The following is a 12,748-nucleotide window of genomic DNA, read 5'->3' on the forward strand; positions in this document are numbered from 1 at the left end:
CTAGATGATACCTGTAGGTAGGTACAATGTGGCTCGGGGAGGGGGATCACTGGGGACATGCCTTTGGGGTATATATTTTATCTGTGGTGAGCAGAGAGCCACCACCTCGGCTTCTTGGTTGTCATGACCTGAACCTCCTTCCTCTGCCACACTTTTCTGCCATGGTCTTCTGTGTCACCTTGGGGTCCAGAGTTACGGAGTCGGTTGACCATGGACTGAATCTATGAAAACATGAGCCAAAATAAACTTTTCTCCTTTACATTTTTCTTGTCAGGTCTTTTGGTCAGAGCAACAAAACAGCTAAAATATCCATCTACTGTAGAACCAGCATGAATTGATTAGATTCATTTTTCTTTTCTTTTTTTTTTTTTTTGCATTTTCACAGCTTTTTTGAAGCAAAATTATAACCATAAAGCATACTCTTTATAAAACTATATTTCAATGAATGTCAGTGGATTTCTAGATTCCTGCAACCGTCATAAACCATAATCTCCAAAAGTTCCCGCCTGCTAGTTTCTGTTCAATTCCCACTCCAACCTCTATCCCCACGAAAATGCTCTTCTGCTTTTTGTCCCTGCTCTTTGCCTTCTTTGGAAATTTTATATAATTGGATTATGCAACATGTGGTGTTTTTGGCATCTGATTTCTCTTAACCTAGCATAGTGTATTTGAGGCTTCTTCATATTAATGCATGTACAAATAGTTTGTTCCATTTTTGTTGCTAAATACTATTCCATTTCATGGATATACTCTATTTTATTTATGCACTTAACAGTGGACATATGGACTGTTTCTAGTTGTTGGTTTATGAACATTTGTGTATGAGTCTTTGTGTGGACATATGTTTTCATGTCTCTTAGAAAGATGCTTAGGAGTGGAATTTCTGGATCATGTGGTAAATTTATGTTTGACTTTTTAAGAAGTTGCCAAACTTCTTAAATAAAAGTTTTCTGAAATGACTGCCATTTTATCTTGCTACTAGCAGTAGAGGAGGGTTTCAGGATCTCTACATCCTAGCCAACACTTGGTACTGACGGTCTTTTATTATAGTCATTTTTGTGTGTGGTGTCATCTCATTGTGGTTTTTATAACTAGTGATGTTGAGCATCTTTTTTTGTGTACTAGTAGCCTTTCCAATACCTTCTTTTGTGAAATATCTATTCAAATCTTTTGATCGTTTTTAATTGGATTGTCCATTTTACTATTGAATTGTAGTTCTTTATAAATCCTCCACAAAAGTTCTTTAACACATGACTTAGACAACTATTTTCTCCCTGTCTATGTTTGTATTCTCATTTTCTTACAAGTGTCCCTTACTTTGATGAAGTCCAGTTTATTATCTTTTTTTTTTTTTTTTTCCTTTCATGGATTACCTCTTTGGTGTCATATCCACGAAATCTTTGTCTGACTCAGGGTCACAGTGTCTGTAACTTCATTCCCTTATTCAAAGCACTTAATAAGATGTCACCTGTGCCAGGTGCCATGGGAGGAGGGGGCTGATGGCTGAACAAGTGTAGGGAGCGCTCCCCCTGCCTGAGGAGCTCTGGCAGGGTTAGAGGCACAGGCAAGGAAGCATCTGGTTGCTTTTACAGAAATGTTTGTAGTTGGAGCAAAAATGAGGGCTCAGAGGAAAAGCAAAGGTCAGCTTGGGTGGATGGTCTGATAAAGTTGTGGTTGAGTGCTCAGAGATCAGAGAGGTTAAAGTAGTGTTCTATGGCCTCAGAAGACATTAGGCAGAATGACCTGGTGGTTTTTACTAGGAGTGATTGCTGTCTTCAATCTAGTGGGCTGAGCGCCTTCATTTTAATGGGACACATACACACACACACACACACACACACACACACACACACAGAGTGAGACACAGAGAGAGGAAGAGAGAGAGAATCTATCATCTTCTACAGTTTGTGTGGGAGACCTGCTCGTCCCCTCCCCATGCCTTTTGAAACATCAAGGGTGGCACACCTGGATTCTCATTCTTATGTAAAGTCGGTGACCTTGAGGCATCTGGTGATGAGCCTCCAGTATTAAGGTTCAGTTGTGAATGGCTGTTCCTTATTTGGCAAAGATTTTAACTATGGCATTTACTCGTTTCTATCCTAAATAAGAATAAGCAAACTTGTCGGATAGCAAGATTGACCCTAACGACTATTCTAAGAAGGAATTTTCAAGAAACTACAGCAAAGAGAAAGGCTCACGTTTTGCCTTGGTGTCAGAATCTCAGGGCTTGACGGGAGGTTATCTGCTCTCTTGCCACTTGCATTCACACTACCTGAACTTATTGGGAATGCAGACTCTCGAGCCCCACCCAGAGAGTAGGGTAGAAGAACAGATCTTCTGGCCATACTTTCTCAAGAGGAGAAGCAAAATCTACTTTGCACCTAGATCCCCAGGTGATTTGCAAGTACTTTTAGGCTTGCAAAATGCTGGTCTCCTCTAGTGGTTTTGGAGTCCTTTGCAAATACGCTGGCTAAATGTTCATCCAAGCTCTGCTTAATAATTCCTGGGACAGATAGTCAAGGTCATTCAGCAGATGAGAATGGTCCTTTTAGTTGTCTTTTTAGATCAGGCTAGTTAGGCAGATAAGTGGGCATAAGTGGATAAATTGCTGCGCTGTAATTTGCAAGGGCAGGTCAGCTGTTTGAGTTACACTTTAAAACAGCTCATCTTTATAGCAAACTGCTTAAAAGGTTTGGAGGAAACAAGATGAAGAGTTGGTGTGTGATTCCCTGTCTGCTTACCCTCATTCTACAGAGTATCTACTTTTAGGAAAATGTAGCATTATTGTCTGTGGGTGGGATTAATGCAAATTGGTTGTCATCCGTTATTCTGAGTACTTGTTTAAAATGCCACATGCTTTTGTTTTTTTCATACTAATATGAGCAGATTGATAGCAGTGGCTCTCAAACTCTAGTGTGTATCTGAATCACCTGGAGATCTTGTTAAAACAGACTGCTAACGATCTGTTATTGTTAAAATCAGATTTGCCCCACTTTTAAAGTTTTTAAAATTTTCTTATTTATTTATGTATTTGAATTAATTATACATAAACTTTTAAAGTTTTTGATTTAGTTTATGGGGTGGGAACTGACAATTTGCATTTCTAGTAATCCCCAGGTGATTGATTCCAATGATGAATTATTAGGAATAGTACCTTCAAATGCATTTTTGGCACCACAGGATCTAGACTCTTCCTTGACACTGTGTTCTGATGATACAGAATAGAAGGCCAAATTTCAGTAATCCGTTGTCAAGGGATACAGAGTACCTGGGGCCATTTATAGGAATAATCTAACAACATTTTCTGAGACCATTGATTTCAAACTCTTCTGTTCCAAAGTTACATCCAAGGTGCTAAAAAGCAATGTAGTTTTTCTCCCTCTCCTACTCTGCTCGTTTCTGCCTTCCTCTGATGGCAGATGGATAGTTCTGGATAGTCGATCACACCGTGTTTGATCTTGAAATCCTCAGTGCCCACTAGTTGGCTGATCAGTGGCCTCTGTGGCTGAGACCTTCAGCATAGGGCTGGTTCTGAGCTAGGTGACTTCCAGGTCATTGTAATTACATTTACACCCTTGGTACCTTGTAGGCTCAGACCCTAAGGGGAGAATGCTACCCTGTGAGGACCAAGCTCTTGTAAGTCCTGTACCACCTTAATAAACATCTCCCACACAGCACAGGGCCCAGGCATCTCTGATCCGGGTTGCTTTGGGTGAAATTTTTCCACCTGTGTCAGCTGCTGAGCTTTGAATGATCTTCTCTGACCTTTTTGGTGCCACTTGTCTAGAGATTGTCTGCAGACTGCTCGGTAACAGAGGCTTCCTGCCAGTGCAAACCCGTGACTGCCCTTTACACTGTAATTGAGTGGAGACAGGATTTACCTCATCAGAGCACCTTGCCTGACTCCATTTCATATTATCCAAAACAGAGACCCAGGACTATATTTTTTTTATAAAAAATTTATTGAGATGATGTAATTATAGGCTTTTCTTTAAAAATTATTTGCAACTCACTGGCCCTGAGAAAAGGCATTTTTTTTTCTTTTTTTGTTACATTCATTTGATTCAGTCCCTTATAAACCCCACACCTCATAAACAAGAGATTAGAAACTAGACCAAAAAAAAAAAATTCATTCTAGATTCGTTCTGGTTTGCAGGTGGGTGTAGTCACAGAGAATGTTCACTTGACATGTGTGAAAGACAAAGGAGTTTGCAGTTGTTTAGTGTTGATGCAGATGGGGCCAAGAGTATCAGGTTAGTCTTCTGTGGTTCTGACAACACAGGGATTATTGGGTGTCCCCTCCCTCCCCCATCCCTCTGGCTTCCTTGTATCACTTCCTTTATTCTAGGTTTCTGCTCGGAAAAGGAGCAGACTGAGTGAATGAAAGCTTCTGACTAGCACCGAATGCTTAGGGAAAGAAAACTACCCTTTGTTCTTTGTCTATTTTTCCAAATCTCTTATCTTCAGTTTCCTGGGTGATAATGGGTCAAATGGGGGAGTGGTCAAGCTGGATCCCAATCCTAATTCTGTCCCTGCCATATTATCTGCTCCAACTGTGGCATGGTGACATTACCTCTCTGATACTCAGGCTTCCTTTCTGCAAATGGCAGTTAATGTTTCAAAAACATATCCAGGGCTGGAGCCTAGGCAGGGAAGGATGGACATGGGGGTTATTTAGTCATTTTGACCAATTCTGTTGTAGCCACTTTTAAATTTCAGCTAAAGGGACATTTTTAGTTGGATAAGGTATCAGCCCTTGATCAGAGGATTTTAAAGAGATGGTTGAAAGGAGAAAATCCATCAGTTCCTCTTTTCTTGTGGGGGACCTCCAAATGGGATTTGGAACATTGGCAATGCTGCCTAAGGGCAAGACCAAGTGGCCTTGGATCAAACATATCTGAGAGACATGTTATTACCTTTGACAGGACCCATGTAGCCAACTACCACTCTTCTGACAGAAGGAGACAGCTCAGTGAACTCACGATTTGGGAAAAGGGAATTCCAAGACATGAGTGAGAGCGTCCACCTTTCATACGGCAGTGCCCCTCTGCATTTTCCTTTCCTGACTTCAGATTTTGTGGGCTACGAGTTCCCATGATGGCCACAGAGAAAGGCCAATTATTCAGATGATACATGAACTTTTAATTTAGTCTGGGGTGAAATTTTTATCACTGCTAGTCCTTAGTGTGGAACTGAGAAATTTCACGCTGGACGATCCTGTAGGTAGAATCTAAACTCTCAGGGGGAGGGATTGTGCCTGGTTCATCTTGGAATCCCTCACAATGTCTGTTAGGCGATTCCCTGAGGTTTGATCAATTGAATGTGAAATCTTCAGGGTCTGCAGTAAGTCAATACTGTAGCTCTGGTATCAGACTGTCCAGCTCTTCTCTCAAAGAACAAGGACTTTGGCAGTGAAGGGAATCAAGAGAAAAATCATTATTGGCAATGTTGGAATGGGAAATTAAGATTATATTGGAATTAGCATCTCTACTTCAAGTGGCTGGAGAAGTCATCCTAAGTCTTACATATTTATAAGGTATTGCTTTGAATACAGAAATCCTTGGGGGCAAAAAGGCATTTCCCTCCATTTTTCATCTGTAAGACTTGGAATAGTAAGAGACTGAGTTCAGAAACTTGGGTCAAGTGGCCGGAATGAGATGTTCTCATCTCAGGGAAGAGGAACATCATGCCCTGGTGTGTTTTCATATTCCTACAAGAACCTCGGTAAAAAGTCCATCCTTTCTCTCCAGTTCTGAAACTTGGTGACTTTCAGATCACACCAGGTATTTGGCTTAATCTCTCCATTTGAGATATAGTACCAGTCATCTTAGAGGCTGAAAAATGTATTACCTGAACACTCTTGAAAGACATCCACAGCTGCTGGAATCCAGCAGAATCACACCACCCTTCCAGCAGATTGAGACTGAACCCTTCCCAATGAGGCCCTCTAGGCTCACACAGAAGGCAGAATGGGGGAAGGAAGTGACAGTAAGAGGAGGCTGGCCGCCACCTGTGGTCTGGTAAGAGGCAGGGACAGAGCGAGACTAAGGAGCCCAGATCGGCTCCTCAATTCCAGTGTCTGTGAACCATAGTTCATCTATTTGACCCCCACCCCAGGCTATTATCCTTTTCAGGAAGGCCCAGGGGGAATTCCTCTTGCTTGTGTGCCCCCAACTCAACTCAGAAATGGCAGGAGGACAAGCCTGGGGCCTGCCAGCTTCACAGGGAACTGCTGCTGGTGGAGCATATAAGTACCTCAGAGAGCTGAGAGACGCTAACCGGATGGAGGAGCCAAGGAAACAGGGAGGAATGGGGAGGGGGTGCTTTTCAAGGCAGGTCTAATTTTCTGAATTAAAAAAGACGGTATTCCCAAAATTGGATATTCGAATCTATAATGGAAGAGTTAATGTGGATGGCTAGAAAAGGAAAAAAGAAAATCTAAAATCTGTTATCAACAGAAGTACTAAGATGGCACGACCCTCCTTCTGTAAGACACTACCAACCTTATTTTGAGAGGTGAAAAAGAGCCAGGAATGGATCCGTTCTGAAATACAACGGTGAAGGAAGAAGGAGAAAGTAATGGATCTGAGGAACTTGCTTTCTGCCCACGCTGGGCAGACCCTAGCTGCATCTGGGACTCCATTCTGGAGTACTCCCCTCACAAATGTTCTGTGTTCAGTGGGGACCAGGAAACTAAAAAAGCTAGGAAGTGGGGGGGGGGCGGTGGGGAGATCAGGTGCTGTGGGAAACTGACCACAAGATGGCCCCTGGAATGGAGCAGAGAGGAGCTTTTTTTTTTTTCTCAATAACCTGTTTCACAAAACATATCTCCCCTGTAGAAATATCTTTGCCCAGTCTCTGGACTGCCAGGCCTGTGTGGTCTTTTTGTATTTGCAGCACTTGCAAGCTAATCCCAAGCAGCCAGGGGGGCCTTCCTAACAACTTGCCTTATCTGACGCTGTAGCTGGTTGGTTCTCACCGTCATCTCAGGGACGGCCTGCTGGAATAGCACTTATCTTTCTGGAGTACAGCAGCATCTGTGAGGGTTCTGGCCTCCCTCAGCTGGGTGGCCAGATGCTGGCATAGGGGTCTAATTTTGGCTGCTGGACACAAAGCACCCAGGTCACTGATTCTATTTAGGTGCCAAGAATCCCCAAGATTCTGCAGGAGACTGAACTCGGCTGAAAGGCATGTGAAGTGCAACAGCAGGCGGAGGAGGGGTTGGGGGGCGGGACACAGGGGAGCCAGGAAAGGAAGGTGAGCAAGAATGAAAAAGAGAGCTCTCCTTCTCGTGTGATCGTTTTTTTAAAAGCATCTTTTTTTTTTTCTTTTTTCTTTTTTTTCAGCCAAGACCCAACTGCAACAGAAACAAACCTGATCCACGTGGCAGGAAAAAGAGGAACCTGATCCCTTCTGCAAGTATTCTTTCCTGACCAGCTGGGCTGGCTGTACTTTGTGAGATTTGCAAAAAATATATATATATAATAGATATATATTTCCATAGGAAAACAACCTCCGATGTCTTCCCTTATATGAACGATGAAAAGTCAAACTGCAGGTTCTTAAAAAAACAAAAACAAAAACACCATGAGACTAACAACAGGTGGAAGGGTGAGGGTGAGGAATTACAGGTGGACAGATTCCAAAGAAGGAAATGTGACTCGTGAGTCCCAGGCTCTGTGCCCTCCGCCAGAATTCCAGCCCCGCCTTTGCCGGGTGGTTTGTCTAAGGTGCTCTGGGGTCCCTCTTGGTCTGCAAGAGAAGTGTTCCTGCCATCGCTGGGTCTCTTCCTTTCCAGCCGGCCTCAGCCCGCCAGCTTCATCAAGCCTCCAGTGATCCTGGTGGGCAGGGGCTCCCGCGACCTCAGCCCACCCAGGTGGCGTGTGGCTGCCTTCAGCACTCGTCCTCCTGGTATATTTGTTCATCCAGCTCCTGGGACTCAAGGTGCTCCAGACGATCTGTTCGGCCACTCATGATTTCATCTGGGGTTTTCATAAACCTTTGGGAGAGAAAATGGAGGAGTCAAGAGAGCACATTTCTTCAAAGCTATCTTTACACTTCTGAATTCCAACCCATAAAGCCAGGCCCTGTCATCTTACAGTAGCTGGAGAGGTGCTGATCCCAAACGCTAATGCCAACATGGTGCAAATTAGCAAAAGGTACCCCTTCCTCTGATTGCCTAAAAAGTGGCAAAATGACTATAACGTCTAGTGTGACTAGGGTGGGGTAGACAGCACCCTTCAGACCGATGAGGCATGTTACTGCAGGACCACGAGGGAACTTAGGCACAGTTCATGTGTCTGTGTTTCTGATTTTTTAGAGAATTAGGTTTTACAAAAGACCTACAAGAGTCATATATCCATTTTTATTCCAGACCATGGGGCCAGGGAATGGTATTCAAAACTTGAATTTAACATGAAGGATACAATTGAATATTAAAATTTAAAAAAAAATGGCTCACTTGGAAATATCATCAGTGACCTGTGTCAACCATGATTGACATGGTTCAGGAAGGTGGCCTGGTTATAAATGTCCTTACAGTGGGAGTACTCCTTCTACAGCCCCAGCATGTCTGCATGCTGTTCCCTTTCCATGCACTGCCTGCAGCAGACAAACTACCTTAAAACACACATTCTTCTCTCATCATCTTTGTTCAAAAAGCCTAAGATGTATCAAGTCAAAGATGTACTCTCTGGCCTGCCTATCTGGGTCTTCTATCATTCCTACCCAGGAAAATCTTATCGTCCACTGCTCACTTCCATGAACCCTCCATTCCAGTCTGCCAGTCTTTTTCTTATATAGACCATCGTTCAGGTCTTCCCATAAATCTTTTGCTTTGTCCTTATCAGGAACCCTGTTCACTCCTTTCACTACTCATTCTTTGTGTTCTGCTTTATCATCAAAGAGCTGCTTAATGTGTCAGTCCACACTGAAATCTACCTTCACTCAAAACCTAAACTTCTTTTTCTTTGATTCATTTTTAATTTTTAATTTTTTTTGGTTCTTTTGGGATTAAACCCAAGGCCTTGAACATGCTAGGAAAGTGCTCTACTGAGCTACACCCCAAATCCCTTTAATATCTAAAAATCTTGTAAAGAAGCCATCATTTTATAGCAAGTTTGGCTTTCAACACTCATTTCCTCAAAAATAACCAATGGCTCCCTCACTAATAGCACTCTTCTTTTTTCTTGCTGAAAATCTTTTATTGGAAGCCTATGAACCTTCTAATTACTACTGATTTTCTTCTCTGCCCACTATTGCTAAACTTTTGAAGCAGTGTGATGTGTAGCATCAGTCTTCTGCTTTTATCCTTTAGCTAAAACTTCGCCCTCAACATCCTGAAGTCACTAACCGATCCCTCTAGGCCAACTCCACAGATAGGCTGTACTTGGTTCTCGAAACTACCGCCTTCTCCTTTGGGCTACTTTGTCATAGTAATCTTCTGCTCTTTTATACCAAGTTTGTCATGAAATATTTATTGAAACCCTCCCTAAGGTATAAAACAGAGTTATATAAAGTACCATCCTCTACCTTCTGGGAGCTTATGATCCAGTTGTGGGGAGAAGGATTTCATACATACACCTATTAAAAATAGAAATCAAGGTGTGTTTTTTAAGGGCCAAGGGAACCCAAGAAATGATGGAGGAAGAGCATGGGAGAGCTGAAGAAGGCTTTGTAAAGGTAGGAGAACTGAGGCGGGCCTTGAGGGCATGTGTACTTTAAAGGTAAAGGGATATGTACTTGAAGCAAAAGGAATCATATCAGTGTCACCGGAACACCAGAAGTGTGTATTATGAATTCAGGAGGCAGGGGAATGGTGGACCAGACATAAAAGGAGATTGCTGAATTAATCCTGGTGGGAACGTTCAAAGCACAGACAACAGCTTCCTTTGCCAGGGAAGCAGGAACAATGCTTTTGCCTTTCCTCTACCTTCCCAATCTCACGCAAGAGCCTGTCATTGGTAGTAGGCTCCAACCTGGCACCGTGTGGCATCAAATCCTGGGAAACTTGGTTCCCAGGCTTCTAAGCCTCTGTAACACAGAATGGAATGGACAATTCAGTACCATGCCTCACTTAGATACGGGAATTAAAAATAGTTGTAGTTTCAAGACGGATTAAGAATGGTGATGCGGATGATGAACAGCAAGAATTCTGGGAGGAATTTCTAGTTCTTTCTTAATATGTCTGAAAATCTAATGTGATATTTAAGTGGGAGTCCTTAAAGTGTTAAAAGAAGCTCTTGAACATGCACATTTGGAATTTCAGGGAAATTTTTAGAGCTTGATCTAAATTTGGTGACAAAATGGAGGTGACAAATGAAGTCGTATAATGGGATCAATTCATTCAGGAAAAAAGTATAGAGTAGGAAGAACAGGGACCCAAGGATTAAGTTTAGGATGAAAGAAGGAGAGAAGATATCAACAGAGCCAGAGTTAGGAGGGTTCTTTTGTATTTATTCCATTCTTCCATTATTCATTTCTTGAAGAGCCTTTTCTGTTTTCGTGGAAGACTGCAATTATTTTTACTATTCCTTAATTTCCACTCCTTCTCAAAGCTAAAGCCTAATTGCTCTTTCCAATAATTACCACCAGCCCAGAGAGCTCATGTGCTCATCCATAGTGTTATTTTCTACCTGTATACAGATAACTCCAAATCCACATCTCTAGTCCCAACTGAGGCTCTTTTCTTTGTCCACTTGCCCAAACTCTTAACCTAAGGTCATATTTGTTGCATATTCTCCCACATCCTTGATGCCACTGCCATCAATTACTAACCGTGTCGGGGGACTACTTCTACCTTTCCTGAGTGGTCCTTCATATACCTTCTTTTTCTTTTCTAATTCTTGAAATCATAATCTATAAGGTAAGATAAATGGCTGGAACTCATTAGCTGTGGGAATTCTGAAAAGAAGAATATGTAGTGCAGGGGCTTTCCCACTTTTTTGACTGTGAAGCATTAGAAGAAATATATTTTACATCATGACTCATCACACACACACACACACGGCAGAAACCAAATCTTTGTGAATCAACAGTCACTCTTCATGTGATGCAGTCTGATATTTTCATCTCTATCTTATCCTGTTTTCTACTGCATTAAAAAAAAACAAACCCAAAAAACAGAGACTGACCCCTTAAGCCTATTTCATGACTCACTCTGGGTCATGACCTGCAGTTTGACAAACCCTAGTTGATGAGGCTGAGAACCTGGACGTTCAGGTTTAATTCCTTACTTTGACATTGACAATGGCTACTCTGATTGTTCCCTTTACCTATACTGGACTTCAAAGCCAGACAATACTATTTGGCCACTGCATTATTTTAAAGGTGAGTCAGACGGTGTTTATATTTAGTTTTGGCTTTACTAGAGGCCAGACATCAATATAAAAAAGTGCTTCCCCCCCCCTTCAATCTCAACAAACCAGCACCTGGTATCCAGTTTGTAATATTTGCAATAATGGCTTTGGGGATCAGATAGGCAGGTAGAGATCTTCACAATCTCCCTCCTCCCCCTTATTTAAAGAAGACAATATCCTCCTAAAAGAAGGAAAGGAAGAAAACGGAAGTGCTACCTGAACAAAAGCCTTTGTCCTGGCTCCTTCCTGATAATGTTTAGTTTGTAGTAGTGGCGCAGGGCTCTGGACATTTTCTCATAGGTCATGTTTGTTCTGTTCTGTTTGTTCAAAGGAGGAAGAGAGAAAAAAAGCACAAAGACACAATGAAATGAACCTCAGAAAAGGAACTGGGGGAGCTATTAAAATAAAAACTCCTCAGCTGGTCCACGTGGCCCTGCCAGCTTGGGAACACTACCTGCTAACGTGCCACCTTCCAGACCCCTTCGTTCCTGTTCCTTCCCTTAGGCTTTCACATACACCGAGGCCAAGGTTTTCCTTTAGGGTGAACCACCCTTTGTCAGAGGCCTGGAGCTCTGGCCAATAAAACCCCAGCCACCTCCCTCAGGTCCTTCCTCCAAGACTGCTCTCTGCTTTGCCCCGGCGATTTCCTGAAGATTCCCCCAATCTGGGTCCTCCTTCACCTCCTGACCCATACAGAATTTCTTTTTTTGTTGCAATGACCTTTCTTAAATGTGTTTCTGGTCTGTCATTTTAAGGAAGAGATTTTTGTTGTTGTTGTTGTTGAAATTCCTATGGTGGCAGCAAGAATACGGTGGTGGTGAGCCCTTGAGCCACGGTACAATCTGGGAGTTGCAGAAAGTATTTCTCAGTGACTCACACACTTAAGTGTCTGTCAGTGAAGCCTGGCCATATTTGGTCATGGCCTGCATCAGGTCCTTCTCAACCCAGCCAGAGCATGGACTGCCTTCTTAGGCGGCTGCAGGCCTGGCAGAGTTCAGCTGTGCATCCCTGCCCTTTCGGTCCCTGAGCTGAGGCTGTGCCACCTGGTGCCACCAGGGTACCTCCAGCTTGACCTCAGATCTACCTATGTATTGTTTGACCTGGATCATGAGTCTCCACTTATTAGATCTGCACATTGGAATAGTCTCCCTTTCTATAAAAGACTTCCTTTGTAAATTCCATTTCCTCCTAGTTTGGAAAACTGTGGGGCAAACTTGCTGCACTGTTTTCTTGTAAAAACAAGGTTTTACAGCCCAGAGACATATTTTTCCATGTAGAAATGGACTTCTGTGAACATGGGAGTTTCCAACTGAGCAGGACAGAAGTGACACTTCCCAAAGGTCCCCCATGAGTCATAGAGCTCATAACACTTCCCTGTCACCTAGTTCCTA

General features: G+C 42.8%; 1 protein-coding gene across 4 annotated transcripts in view; it reads right to left on the minus strand.

The window, feature by feature from the left end:
* Positions 1-4,143: 4,143 nt before the first annotated feature.
* Positions 4,144-12,748, minus strand: part of Etv6 (ETS variant transcription factor 6) — a 224,002-nt gene continuing 215,397 nt past the window's right edge. For all 4 annotated transcript variants that reach the window (XM_078015227.1, XM_078015226.1, XM_078015228.1 and 1 more), the window contains 2 exons: positions 11,574-11,674; positions 4,144-7,999 (listed from right to left, as the gene is read on the minus strand). In XM_078015227.1, the coding sequence (XP_077871353.1) occupies positions 7,894-7,999; positions 11,574-11,674 (207 nt within the window). In that variant the 3' untranslated portion in view covers positions 4,144-7,893. The remainder of the gene's footprint in view (positions 8,000-11,573; positions 11,675-12,748) is intronic.

This window comes from Ictidomys tridecemlineatus, chromosome 6 (genome assembly GCF_052094955.1).
Source record: "Ictidomys tridecemlineatus isolate mIctTri1 chromosome 6, mIctTri1.hap1, whole genome shotgun sequence".
In the NCBI taxonomy this organism is placed as follows: domain Eukaryota; kingdom Metazoa; phylum Chordata; class Mammalia; order Rodentia; family Sciuridae; genus Ictidomys; species Ictidomys tridecemlineatus.